The sequence below is a fragment of the Abramis brama genome (genome assembly GCF_963993115.1).
Source record: "Abramis brama genome assembly, chromosome: 8".
In the NCBI taxonomy this organism is placed as follows: Eukaryota; Metazoa; Chordata; class Actinopteri; order Cypriniformes; family Leuciscidae; genus Abramis; species Abramis brama.
This window is the reverse complement of record NC_139970.1, coordinates 4,663,791-4,677,355: the sequence shown is the minus strand read 5'-3', so window position 1 is coordinate 4,677,355 and position 13,565 is coordinate 4,663,791. Positions and strand designations below refer to the sequence as shown.

The window sequence follows — 13,565 nt, the reverse complement described above, 5'->3', positions numbered from 1 at the left end:
TTTCTTTGTTTTGACTGCCTGCCTGTGTATCACCCTAGCCTGTACTTTGGATTACGCCTCTGGATTGCCCCAGCCAATAAAGCTGCATTTGGATCCTCTACTCTCGTGTCTTGGAGCAGTTTCGTGACACTCAGGGTATTTTCCCTCCCGAATCTGGTTTCCAGCATGACAAGTTGCTATTTGATTAATACTCAACATATACTAATTTGATTGAATTTAACCATAATCATTGCCCTTATTAGCAAAGGTAAAAAAAATATAATCCTTAAATCTGATTACCAGTTAAACCTTTTAATTAGTATAGAAGCATTTTAAAGGAAAAATGTGAAGTCTGTCATCCTACCTACCTTAATACTTTAAGTCCTTTTAGCCCGTCTGGAATGGTGCCTCTGTCGAACAGGGTTCTGCAGTCTAGCAGAGTGAAGACAACGTGGTTCCTGGTCCCATCCATCAGACAGAGGGTGATTCTGGGGACTCCTGGATGGCCCGCCAAATTGTCATAGGTTTTTCCCTAAACCTATGTCCTATAGTACTTATACTCTAGCGCGTCTACAGTCAACGTCGACCGAGTCTAACCCTATACTCTAGCGCGTTTACACATCAACGGCGGCTGAGTGCTAATCTATGGAAAGCCTTTAGGGCCAAAAACACGTGAATTTTAACGCGTATTTCACGCGTTAAATACAAGTCAAATACGCGTTAAATACGTGTTGTTTACGCTTGACAAATTAGCGCGCCTGCTTTCCCCAATGTTAATTAAAAAAAGGCTGTGACATATACTTATAGCTTTGAATTATAATTTCTCTTGATCTGGTGCCAATAACACTGAGTTGTTGCAGGAGTTTGGTTCAGCTTCAAGATCAAAGTTGACAGAGAAAGTTCATGAGCTGCTTCATGGCATCAACAGCCTGATTGCTTTGGTTTGGTTATGTCAGCTCAAAACTAATCCTTTAACCCTGAGTTTGTTCAGCTACCTTCATGGTATAGGTCCTTGAGCAGTATGCAGTACAATTAGTCTTCTCCTAGCCTTTTAATGCTTTCAGTAAGCCAATCAAGTCTGTCACATTGCTAAACAAGCATATAAACTGTCACAAAAGCAGCCGTAAAATTAATTCTAGCTGTTATGAAGTGTACAATAGGCTTCTCAGTAACAATCCAGATTACTTGCAGAAATAAACTGTGTGTGGTTCTAAAAAACAAAACAAAAACATAATCACTTACTTAGTATTTTTATGTTTATGTTTACTTAAATGTTATAAAAGTGCTTTAACAAACTGCCTCATAATTTTCACAGATAAATTGCTTTAATACCCATTATCAGGGTGCATGGCCTACTTTAGTACAGTAGAATACTTCTGCAGTCAGGAAAGCCAAATCAGGTTCTTATACCTGTCCTGACCTGAGCACAAGCTCTCATTCTAATCCTGAAAGTCTTAAATACTTTATATATAAAGTCTTAAATACCATATTTAAGTCTTTAAATTAATTTAAATTGTTAATATCACCTGTGTCCTCAATTACTGTTTGTCTGATGAGTGCCCAATCTCTGAAAAAAAAAGGTTTCAATAAGCGCCACCTGCTTGTGATAGCTGTAAATGTAAGAACAACACAAGCTCACGTTGTTTTCCAAAGACAGATATTGTCACGGTTCATGAATTCACTGTTTCCTTCTTGTCTCGTGTACTTGTTTTTATGTGTGTGTGGGTGTGTGCGAGTGGGCGTTACCTCTCAGATCAGTGTATCAGCGATCCAGCTGATCTCACTCTCATCACCAGCTGCAGTCAATTCATTCACCTATAAATACTCATCGCACTTGTCTCTCTTTGTCAGATCGTTGTTTGATGTCTCCAGTGTGTGTATCCAGTCTCAGTTGGAGTTTCAGTTTGTGTCTTGGTTTCCTGTTCCATGTTCTACTGGTTTTCGTTCGTCATCTGGATTTCGTCACGGTTTCATCAACACATCACCTCATCACCGGATTGCTGACCATCTTGTCCCTGCGTCACCAGCCTACCAGAGGATCTTCACTACCATTATTTCTAATAAAGAGTTTTACTTGCATTCTTGCTTCCTTCTCATTGATCGCGACAGATATTGATTACAATTGTCCCTATCTTATACCTGCATTGATTGCTAACCTCCACTGTAACTGATTTCCCCACACAAATGCTAATGCTTTGATGTTAAAGCTAGAATGTCCACTAATGTGTTTATTAACAAAAAGGCATGAGTGGAGAAAAACAAGGCACTTTTATTTTTAGCTAAATTTTCATAAAACTGCAATTTAAATATAGTATTTATATAGGTTATACAAAAAAAGGACAAAATAAATAGGCTGCTGAATAAGCTGATCTATAGCATGATAAATGGTGGTAGAACGGTACACCCCCCTAAGCTCACATAAATGGTTAGACCCAAGTCTTCAGCAGCCAATGATACTGACCCGTTCAAACTGATTTTTAACACGTATTTCACACGTATTTTACGTGAAATATGCGTTGAATACGCGCATTTAACGTGCTAATTTGTCACGCGTAAACAACGCGTATTTAACGCGTATTTGACGCGTGAAATACGCGTTAAAATTCATGTGTTTTTGGCCCTAAAGGCTTTCCATACAATCCTATACTCTAGCGCGTCTACTGTCGACCGAGTCTAATCCTATACTCTAGCGCGTCTACACATCGACGGCAGCTGAGTCTAACCCTATACTCTAGCGCGTCTACAGTCTACGGCCGCTCTACAGTCGACGGCGGCTGAGTCTAACCCTATACTCTAGCGCGTCTACAGTTGGCAGCGGCTGAGTCTAACCCTATACTCTAGCGCGTCTACAGTCGGCGGCGGCTGAGTCTAACCCTATACTCTAGCGCGTCTACAGTCGGCGGCGGCTGAGTCTAATCCTATACTCTAGTGCGTCTACAGTCGGCGGCGGCTGAGTCTAACCCTATACTCTAGCGCGTCTACAGTCGGCGGCGGCTGAGTCTAACCCTATACTCTAGTGCGTCTACAGTCGACGGCGGCTGAGTCTAATCCTATACTCTAGCGCGTCTACAGTCGGCGACGGCTGAGTCTAATCCTATACTCTAGTTTTTCTACAGTCGGCGGCGGCTGAGTCTAACCCTTTACTCTAGCGCGTCTACAGTCGGCGGCGGGTGAGTCTAATCCTATACTCTAGCGCGTTTACAGTCGACGGCGGCTGAGTCTAACCCTATACTCTAGCGCGTTTACAGTCGACGGCGGCTGAGTCTAACCCTATACTCTAGTGCGTCTACAGTCGTCGGCGGCTGAGTCTAACCCTATACTCTAGTGCGTCTACAGTCGTCGGCGGCTGAGTCTAACCCTATACTCTAGCGCGTCTACAGTCGGCGGCGGCTGAGTCTAACCCTATACTCTAGCGCGTCTACAGTCGTCGGCGGCTGAGTCTAACCCTATACTCTAGTGCATCTACAGTCGGCGGCGGGTGAGTCTAACCCTATACTCTAGCGCGTCTACAGTCGGTGGCGGGTGAGTCTAACCCTATACTCTAGTGCGTCTACAGTCGACGGCGGCTGAGTCTAATCCTATACTCTAGTGCATCTACAGACGTCGGCGGCTGAGTCTAACCCTATACTCTAGTGCGTCTACAGTCGGCGGCGGGTGAGTCTAACCCTATACTCTAGCGCGTTTACAGTTGACAGCGGGTGAGTCTAACCCTATACTCTAGCGCGTCTACAGTCGACGGCGGCTGAGTCTAATCCTATACTCTAGTGCATCTACAGACGTCGGCGGCTGAGTCTAACCCTATACTCTAGTGCGTCTACAGTCGGCGGCGGGTGAGTCTAACCCTATACTCTAGCGCGTTTACAGTTGACAGCGGGTGAGTCTAACCCTATACTCTAGCGCGTCTACAGTCGACGGCGGCTGAGTCTAATCCTATACTCTAGAGCGTTTACAGTCGACGGCGGCTGAGTCTATTCCTATACTCTAGTGCGTCTACAGTCGGCGGCGGCTGAGTCTAATCCTATACTCTAGTACGTCTACAGTCGGCGGCGGCTGAGTCTAACCCTATACTCTAGTGCGTCTACAGTCGGCGGCGGCTGAGTCTAATCCTATACTCTAGTACGTCTACAGTCGGCGGCGGCTGAGTCTAACCCTATACTCTAGTGCGTCTACAGTCGACGGCGGCTGAGTCTAATCCTATACTCTAGTGCATCTACAGTCATCGGCGGCTGAGTCTAACCCTATACTCTAGTGCGTCTACAGTCGGCGGCGGGTGAGTCTAACCCTATACTCTAGCGCGTTTACAGTTGACAGCGGGTGAGTCTAACCCTATACTCTAGCGCGTCTACAGTCGACGGCGGCTGAGTCTAATCCTATACTCTAGAGCGTTTACAGTCGACGGCGGCTGAGTCTAATCCTATACTCTAGTGCGTCTACAGTCGGCGGCGGCTGAGTCTAATCCTATACTCTAGTACGTCTACAGTCGGCGGCGGCTGAGTCTAACCCTATACTCTAGCGCGTTTACAGTCGACGGCGGGTGAGTCTAATCCTATACTCTAGTACGTCTACAGTCGACGGCGGCTGAGTCTAATCCTATACTCTAGTATGTCTACAGTCGGCGGCGGCTGAGTCTAATCCTATACTCTAGCGCGTCTACAGTCGACGGCGGCTGAGTCTAACCCTATACTCTAGTGCGTCTACAGTCGGCGGCGGCTGAGTCTAATCCTATATTCTAGCGCGTCTACAGTCGGCGGCGGCTGAGTCTAATCCTATATTCTAGCGCGTCTACAGTCGACTGAGTCTAATCCTATACTCTAGCGCGTTTACACATCGAAGGCGGCTGAGTGCTAATCCTAAACTCTAGCACGTCTACACATCGACGGCAGCTCTAATCCTATGCCATCGACTGTAGACGCGCTAGAGTATAGGGTTATATAGCCTACTCAATGACGGCTGAGTCTAACCCTACTGTCGTCTGCAAAGCTACAGTACTGTGAAAAGTACGAACTCGATGATGGTGAGATCAGATCATACCGGCTGGTGTCAGACTCCTTGTGCATACACAAATCTCACTGGATTATTACTATTAATGGCAAAAAGAATGTTTGGAAATGTAAACTGATTTTTTTTTTGGGGGGGGGATATTAACATGCCTAAGACTTTTGCACAGTACTGTATGTTGTCACTTTTGCTTCAGTGTTCTATTATTAAATAACAATGTTTCTATTTACTTTTCAAAAAACACCAGCTTTTCACTGAAAATCGCCTATACTATTGTAATAAATTGCTATAACTTGCTTGGGGATTGTTACATGTAGACACAATTTAATCTGGAAATCTAGAATATCCAAGTATAACTTTCTAACGGAAAAATTCCAAACTTCAGGAGGGTTTTTTTGAGTTGAGTAAAAAAGTAAAAAAAACAACAACAAAAAAAACATTTGCTGACTTTTTTCTTAAATCTGGTAAATTAATCCATTCTAAGACAAAATAAATTTAAATGAGCTAAATTGAAACTTCAAGTTCTCCTGTTAAAAATGATATATAGCACTTGATGCTGACTGCTATTATGGGTTAGAAAAACAAAGAAAGGATTGGCGAGTCAGGTGCCCCAAAAATGTTCTAGGTCTTTAAGGGTTAATGCAGAATTTTAATGTTCCTGTTTAGGCCTGTTTAAGTTGGCAGCTCTGGTCTTTTCTTATCATCATCTATCACAATTTAGAAGAAAACAGAAGATGATGTGTGAAACATACCATGTGACAAACAATTAAAAAAAAACATTCACACTTTACTTCTTTGGTGAGTGTGTGAATTTGCATGTATGTGTCAGTAGGGCCTCATCTGACACGTTTTATGTGTTGCAGCCATTCCCACATTTAAAAATACCACACATCTTCCTCCCAAACTTAAAGGAACACGCTGACTTTTAGGGACTTTAGCTTATTCACCGTATCCCCCAGAGTTAGATAAGTCCATACATACCCTTCTCATCTCTGTGTGTGCCGTAACTCTGTCTTACGCACCCACCGCTAGCCTAGCTTAGCACAAAGACTGGAGGTAAACGGCTCCAGCTAGCATACTGCTCCCAACAAGTGACAAAATAACACCAACATTTTCCGATTTACATGTTGCAGTTTGTATAGTCACAGCGTGTACAAATAACAAGGTCAGATGAGACACAGCCATCTTCTAACCGTATACATACTGGAACTATATTCTCAGAAGGTGAAGCACTGCTACTTCTGTGGAGTGATTTACTCCAACTCTGAGCGAATTACTGATCACTCCGCCCAAGTAGCAGTGCTAAATAAGAAAATGTTGGCATTATTTTGTCACTTATTGGGAGCAGTATGCTAGCTGTAGACGTTTACCTCCAGTCTTTGTGCTAAGCTAGGCTAGCGGTGGGTGCGTCAGACAGAGTCCCAAAAAGGCAGCGTGTTCCTTTAAAACTCACACCCATAAACAGAATTTTGTACATAAATTTATAAGTACTTGTTAAAGTAAAGGGTAACACTTTAGAATAATGGTCTGTAGTTAAGAAGTACTGTAGCTATGCAGGAAGTAATAGGTAGTACTGCATTAACACTGAACTTAAAGGGTTAGTTCACCCAAAAATGAAAATTCTGTCAGTAATTACTCACCCTCATGTTGTTCCAACCCCTGTAAGACCTTCGTTCATCTTCGGATCACAAATTAAGATATTTTTGATTAAATCTGAGAGCTGATCACTCCTCCATAGGCTTCTAAGTGATTGAAACTTGCTGGCCCAGAAAAGTTATTAAAGAGATTGTTAATATAGTCCAAGTGACTACAGTGGCTCAATCTTAAAGGGCACCTATTATGCCCCTTTTTACAAGATGTAATATTGGTCTTGGGTGTCCCCAGAATGTATTTGTGAAGTTTCAGCACAAAATACCCCACAGTTAATTTATTATAACCATTTGAAAATGTCATTTTTGGGGCCTGTTTTAAAAAGAGCTGTTTTGGTGTGTACCACCTTAAATGTAAATGAGCTGCATATCCCCGCCAGTGTTGCCAGATGTACGATAATTATCGTATTTGTACGATAATTTTGACCTCTGTACGATGTACGATCAATATTGGAAAAAATCTGAATTTAAAAATTTCAGAACTGTGTGACACTTCAAATGATGGTCGTTGTAATAGTGCTTCTCATTGATCTAGCTGTGGATTCTACGTCTACCGGGGGAAGAACGTGTAGAGAGAGGGAGCGAGAGACCTTGCGTGTGTGTGCTAGTGTGCCTCACGAAGCGCATGTAAGGACTCAACCAACCGAAATCATACAATACACTTACTTCTTCTGGAGGTGACGTTGGATCGCGAACAGTAGGCAACGATCCACACTTGAGGATTAACTTTAACCCTCGTTCACTAACAGTCAGTCAAACATAAACGTATTTAGGAAGTTTAAGTGGCGCCTTTTCTTCATAAATAAAATCCATCCGCTGCGTTTTCAGTGGCTCTGATGTCAGTGAAGACTACTATGTCCATTCTTACATCCCACAACAGAACACCTACATTTCTTATGAGACATTACCGGCTGTCGTTGAAACAATGGAGGATGGTGTACAGATCACCGAGGGCCAAAACCAGATTGTCAATCAAACCACGTCGGTGGGGCTTGCGCAATTCTACGTCACAGTGAGAGCAATCTTAGAACAGGGTGTTCTGAGACAGTGCTTGTGATTTATTGAGATAGTAAAAAAACTACTGGGTGGATTTTTATCATTCTAGGGTGGTTTTGCTCACACAATGCCAACACACATTTATGTTCAAACACCATGTAAAAGTGAATTTTGCATAATAGGTGCCCTTTAAGTTTATCAAGCGACGAGAATACTTTTTGTGCGCAAAAACAAACAAAAATAACGACTTTATTCTACTATTCATTTCCTTCTCTCTGGGCCTCGAGTTAGTTCACGTAGTGTTTAAGCGTAGCGCGTCTGTGTTGCACGTCATCACGCATCACACACATGACAAGTGTCGACCAATAGTGAGCCTATGTGGTGACGTGCAACACAGACGCGCTACGCTATTACACTACGTGAACCAACTCGAGTTCCTGTTTTCGGTCGAAGTCCACAGTAGTTGATTGTCGAGTTCTCCACTGTTGTTTAGTTACCTATGATCACGCGCATGAATTCGACAATCGACTACTGTTTTACTAGATACCAGATATCTTTATGATATGAAATATTTGTAAATAGTTTACGTTTTTTAGCTGTAAAATTGTAATAATGTTACGTTTAAACGTTGCAGATACGTCCATATTATACGTTTCAGCATATATCGAAAAAAGTAAAAAGCACAATTAAAGAGAAAAAAAAAGTATGTTTTCTATCTTTGAGAAAATTACGTATTAATACCTACGTATTAACAATGAGACCAGGCTGCACTAGTAGTTCCTGCGGGATAACAAGGTAACGCTTGAGTAATTAGTGGGAGAGTTAGCATGTTTTTCACTTTAAAATAATGGGCCACATCACTAGTAGTTCCTGCGGGATGACAAGGTAACACTTGAGTAATTAGTGGGAGAGTTAGCATGTTTTTTACAAATAATACAAGTTATTTAATTTTATATTTAACACATACTGTACAGGCACTAGTAATATTCTAACAAACATTGTAATCTGGAAGATGTGGTTTTGCGATTATCGCAACATAAATGCAGCCAATTTCTTCATTAAGGATGCAAATTGTTTTTGACAAGAGAACATCAATGTTTATATTCATATCCTAAAGAGAAGTCCTCCTCTGGCGGCTATTGTAACATAAAGGTAGGTCTTTGGAGTCTGAGACATATTGAACTGACACTCAATAGAGCTCATAATAGTGAACTAATCCAATCATGAGTGTCAGCATCACTTCCTAATTATTTAAAATTTTAAACAAATTATCATTATTAGTATTATTCTATGTTTAAGTTTGAAATAAACAGAGAACATGCGTCCATCCTTTGGCAAGAGTAGTAGTCACAATCTCAACCTGTAGCTAATGTATTTGGGGGAATATAATATTCATAAACTGGTTTCCACTATGAACCCATTTGAGGCACAAGCTTCTGAAATGTTATGACCATGTTAAGAGTAATTAAATTGTTTTTACAGCGAGAGAGGGAAAAAAAAAGTTTTTGTCAATAGTCAGCATTGGGTTTTTTTAGCCCCCTAACTGGATATCACATGATCTTGACGACAGTGGTTGTGTCTGCTGAAAGTAAAATCTCAAAAGCAGAAGTTCAGAGCAGTGCAATCCACTTGAAGAAACAACTTCTAATAATCTCACATCTACTTCAGCAGACTGAATATGTCTTACGGCAATATGAACATTCCCAGGAAAGATGGCATGGACAGAGAAGATGAAGAAGAGATGAATATCTATGCCAATGTGGATCCTATAAACGCTTCTGATGTGAGGACAGAAACAGAGGACTCCCAAACACCTCAACACACAGGTACTGAGATTAAATTCATTATAACACACACATTTGAGTAAAACGAGCAATTAGCGTTGATCTTCATATCTGTGGTTTTCAGGAAGTGATACTGTGAGGAACAGAAGCTCCAGAGCAGCTCTCGTGTGTTTGGCTCTGCTGTGTGTTCTTCTGCTGACTGCGGTCATAGTGCTGTGTGTCCACATCAAGACAAAGAGCACTAACTACACTGAAGAGACACACCAGCAACAAACCAAGATCACCAACCTCACTGAAGAGACACACCAGCAACTAACCAAGATCTCCAACCTCACTGAAGAGACACACCAGCAACAAACCAAGATCTCCAACCTCACAGAAGAGAGAGATGAGCTTCTTACCAGGAACACGCAATTGACAAAAGAGAGAGATGGATTATCATCAAGTAACCTTGACATGATTAAACACAGAGACCAGTTAAATAAGGAGAAAAATGAACTGTCAAAAACTCTTTGTGTAAAGGGTAAACAAACTATATTAAAAACTAAACTTGGTTGTTTCGTTTTTACAGGATGCATTACTAATTATTTAGGTGAAACCGGTTAAAAATAAAATTTGTGGATCAGTGTGATGGGAATAAAGTGATTAAACCTAAACTGGTTGTGTTTACAGATGGATGGATTTATTATAAATCCAGTCTTTACTTAATTTCCTCTGAGAAGAAGAACTGGACTGAGAGCAGAAGATACTGTACAGAGAGAGGAGCCGATCTGGTCATCATAAACAACAGAGAAGAACAAGTGAGTAAACTCATTTTCTGACTGGATGACAGTTTATATGAAGAAAATTGTTAATTCTCTTTAAGATCTAAATGTGTTATTGTTTCACTTTCTCAGGGTTTTGTTATGCTATCTGCTAATATATCTGCTAATGTTAACGTCTGGACTGGTCTGACTGACCGTGATGTGGAGGGCACATGGAAATGGGTTGATAACAGCACACTGACCTCTGGGTGAGAAATCACTGAATTCAACTGATTATTGTCTAATAAATGATCCTCACAGTCAGTATCATATCACACAGAAAGCAAATGCTGATCTTTAATTTCAGGCTCTGGGCGTCTGGAGAGCCAGATAGTCACGATGGAACGGATGAAGATTGTGCTGTAAATCATGAGCCAGGATTGGCTGATTATCCATGTAATCATGTTTTTCAGTGGATCTGTGAGGAGGTCATTTTAAAATAAGTAAATCCATAAACTGCAGGTTTAGGTAAAACATACATAAAGGTGTTTCCTAGTATGTCAGTCCATTCAACTGATGATGAAAGAAATGTGGAACATGGGTGTTTCTTCAGTTTCATCCACTTTTTTTAATTCAAACTATTTTATTAAGTCTTTTTGTTATATGAAGGTCACATTAAAACATGGCAACTTTTTGAAATGCCCTTTAATGATCTTCAGCCTTTACAGTATTGATTTTTTAATCTGAACAATTTGACCGGAGGGTCAATTAACAATTTTAAACTTTCTTGTATGCAAATATTTTTGTATTATTTTATTTTATTTTTTTGCATTAATTAAACCACCCCTCAGTTTCATAACTTCCCCCAGATTAACAATTTCGCCCCTAAAAAGTTCTTATTAAAAGTGAACTTGTTTACTAAAGCAAAAAAAGTTAACTGATTAAAATAAATGATGTGATTTCACATGAGATGAAGAAATATCAGTAGCTTAATGTACAGTAGCTTATTCAGGTCTGTTCAACATGTAAATGCTTATTGTATCAACACAGTATAAAACGTTGTTGCTGAGTTGACTTCTCTAAAGCTCACAAAATTATGTAGTTCATTTACACTTTTAGGCTGATAATATCAGTTGTAATAAGCCTTTCATTCTTTGAAAAATAGAAAAAAAATGTTTTTGAAAAATAGAAAACAATGGAAATTACTTTCTTCCAACTTTTATTAATATGGAGAGAGAGACAGAGAGAGAGAGAGAGAGAGAGATAAATTAAAATAATTTATATTGTTATTTCGCTTCTAGTTGCCATTTAAAGTCAGTCATGTGTCATGTGGTCTCAAATAAGGAAAGACAGCAAAAGTTCTGTTTTCAATGCAGAAATCTTTTCAGTAAAAAAAAAAAAATTATTTGTACCTAAGTGCATGTTTGTGTTGTGTTGTCCATATATTTGATTAATAAAGACAAAGCATGTTTTCATAATGTAGTTGATAAACTATGAACTGGAATAATCTGGATTTGAATTCTGACTGTTGTATGTTCTGACAGAGAGTTTGAAATCTTTACTTAAAAATCTTAGTTCACAGATATAAGTATAAAATTCTGTTTATGAGTGAGTGTTAAGCCTGGGTTAGTCATGTGACGGTTTCCCTGTTGTTCTGTGTTTTACTGTGTGCTGCATTGCTTGTACGGGGAGGTAACTTGGTGGGAGTTTAAAATGGATTTAGGCTGATCGGCAGTAGATTAAATCTGGCTTGCTATTGTAAGGGTGGATTTCCTGCAGGGGTTCAGGCTGCAAGACTGCCCAATGACTAAAGAAACGTTATCAGCAAGATGGTAGAAAACTGTACATTTCTTGTCTATAACCACCCACTACTACTTATACCAACTGTGGTAGGGAAGCCCATTACCTTCCCTAATAATATGTGGGTCGTAAGCCAATTGGCTGTCACCATGAGAATATAAAAGATGTTAGACCTGTGCTTGAGGTAAACGTCATTGTCAACGTCACTAACGCGTCGTGAACGCTGTATATGGAAGCCCAAAAGGGCCAAAACGTGTGAAACTGCCGTGTTAACACGTAAATGACGTGTTAACGCGTAAATTGTGTGTTAACACGTAAATTATTGGACATTAGCACCACTGGTTTGGTGCTCTTGCTCAGCTTGTAAAAAGCAGTTTTTAATGTGAAAATACATGTTGAAGACGTCTTTTCAAGACATCTTTTCATATTTCTAAAGCATCTTTTTATAATTTATGCATTATTTGTTAGAGATTAAGATCATTAAGCCTTATGAATCTGAGATTCTGTTTTTCGAAATTAATATTTATATATATACAGGTGCTGGTCATATAATTAGAATATCATCAAAAAGTTGATTTATTTCAAGAATTCAACTTAACAGGTGAAACTAATATATTATATAGACTCATTACATGCAAAGTGAGATATTTCAAGCCTTTATTTGTTATAATTTTGATTATTATGGCTTACAGCTTATGAAACCCACAAAATCAAAATCCCAGAAAATTTGAATATTACATGAAATCACACAGTAATTACACAGTAATCCCATGGTCATTGAACCAGGTTTTGGTTCTTTTGGCAGTGTGGGCAGGTGCAAATCCTGCTGGAAAATGAAGGAAACATGAAGTGCTCTGAAAATGTCCTGGTAGACGGCTGCGTTGACTCTGGATTTAATAAAGCACAGTGGACCAAAGTCCTCTTTTCTGATGAGAGCAAATTTTGCATCTCATTTGGAAACCAAGGTCCCAGAGTCTGGAGGAAGAATGGAGAGGCACACAATCCAAGATGCTTGAAGTCCAGTGTGAAGTTTCCACAGTCAGTGATGGTTTGGGGAGCCATGTCATCGGCTGGTGTTGGTCCACTGTGTTTTCTGAGGTCCAAGGTCAACGCAGCCGTCTACCAGGAAGTTTTAGAGCACTTCATGCTTCCTGCTGCTGACCAACTTTATGGAGTTGCCGATTTCATTTTCCAACAGGACTTGGCACCTGCACACACTGCCAAAGCTAAGAGTACCTGGTTTAAGGACCATGGTATCCCTGTTCTTAATTGGCCAGCAAACTCGCCTGACCTTAACCCTATAGAAAATCTATGGGGTATTGTGAAGAGGAAGATGCGATACGCCAGACCCAACAATGCAGAAGAGCTGAAGGCCACTATCAGAGCAACCTGGGCTCTCATAACACCTGAGCAGTGCCACAGACTGATCGACTCCATGCCACGCCACATTGCTGCAGTAATTCAGGCAAAAGGAGCCCCAACTAAGTATTGAGTGCTGTACATGCTCATACTTTTCATGTTCATACTTTTCAGTTGGCCAGCATTTATAAAAATCCTTTTTTTGTATTGGTCTTTAGTAATATTCTAATTTTCTGAGATACTGAATTTGGGATTTT

The 13,565-nt window shown here is 40.4% G+C and overlaps 2 protein-coding genes across 2 annotated transcripts in view; one reads left to right on the top strand and one right to left on the bottom strand.

Annotated features, from left to right (window-relative positions):
* LOC311088189 (SH3 and cysteine-rich domain-containing protein 3-like) overlaps positions 1–13,565 on the bottom strand; it is an 82,344-nt gene that overhangs the window by 25,347 nt on the left and 43,432 nt on the right. The window lies entirely within an intron of this gene.
* On the top strand, positions 9,234–11,605 carry LOC311088186 (uncharacterized protein). Its single transcript, XM_084121932.1, has 5 exons — positions 9,234–9,448; positions 9,531–9,929; positions 10,079–10,206; positions 10,303–10,418; positions 10,517–11,605. The coding sequence occupies exons 1-5, from the start codon at positions 9,301–9,303 to the stop codon at positions 10,650–10,652; spliced, it is 927 nt and encodes a 308-aa protein (XP_083978058.1). The 5' UTR covers positions 9,234–9,300; the 3' UTR covers positions 10,653–11,605.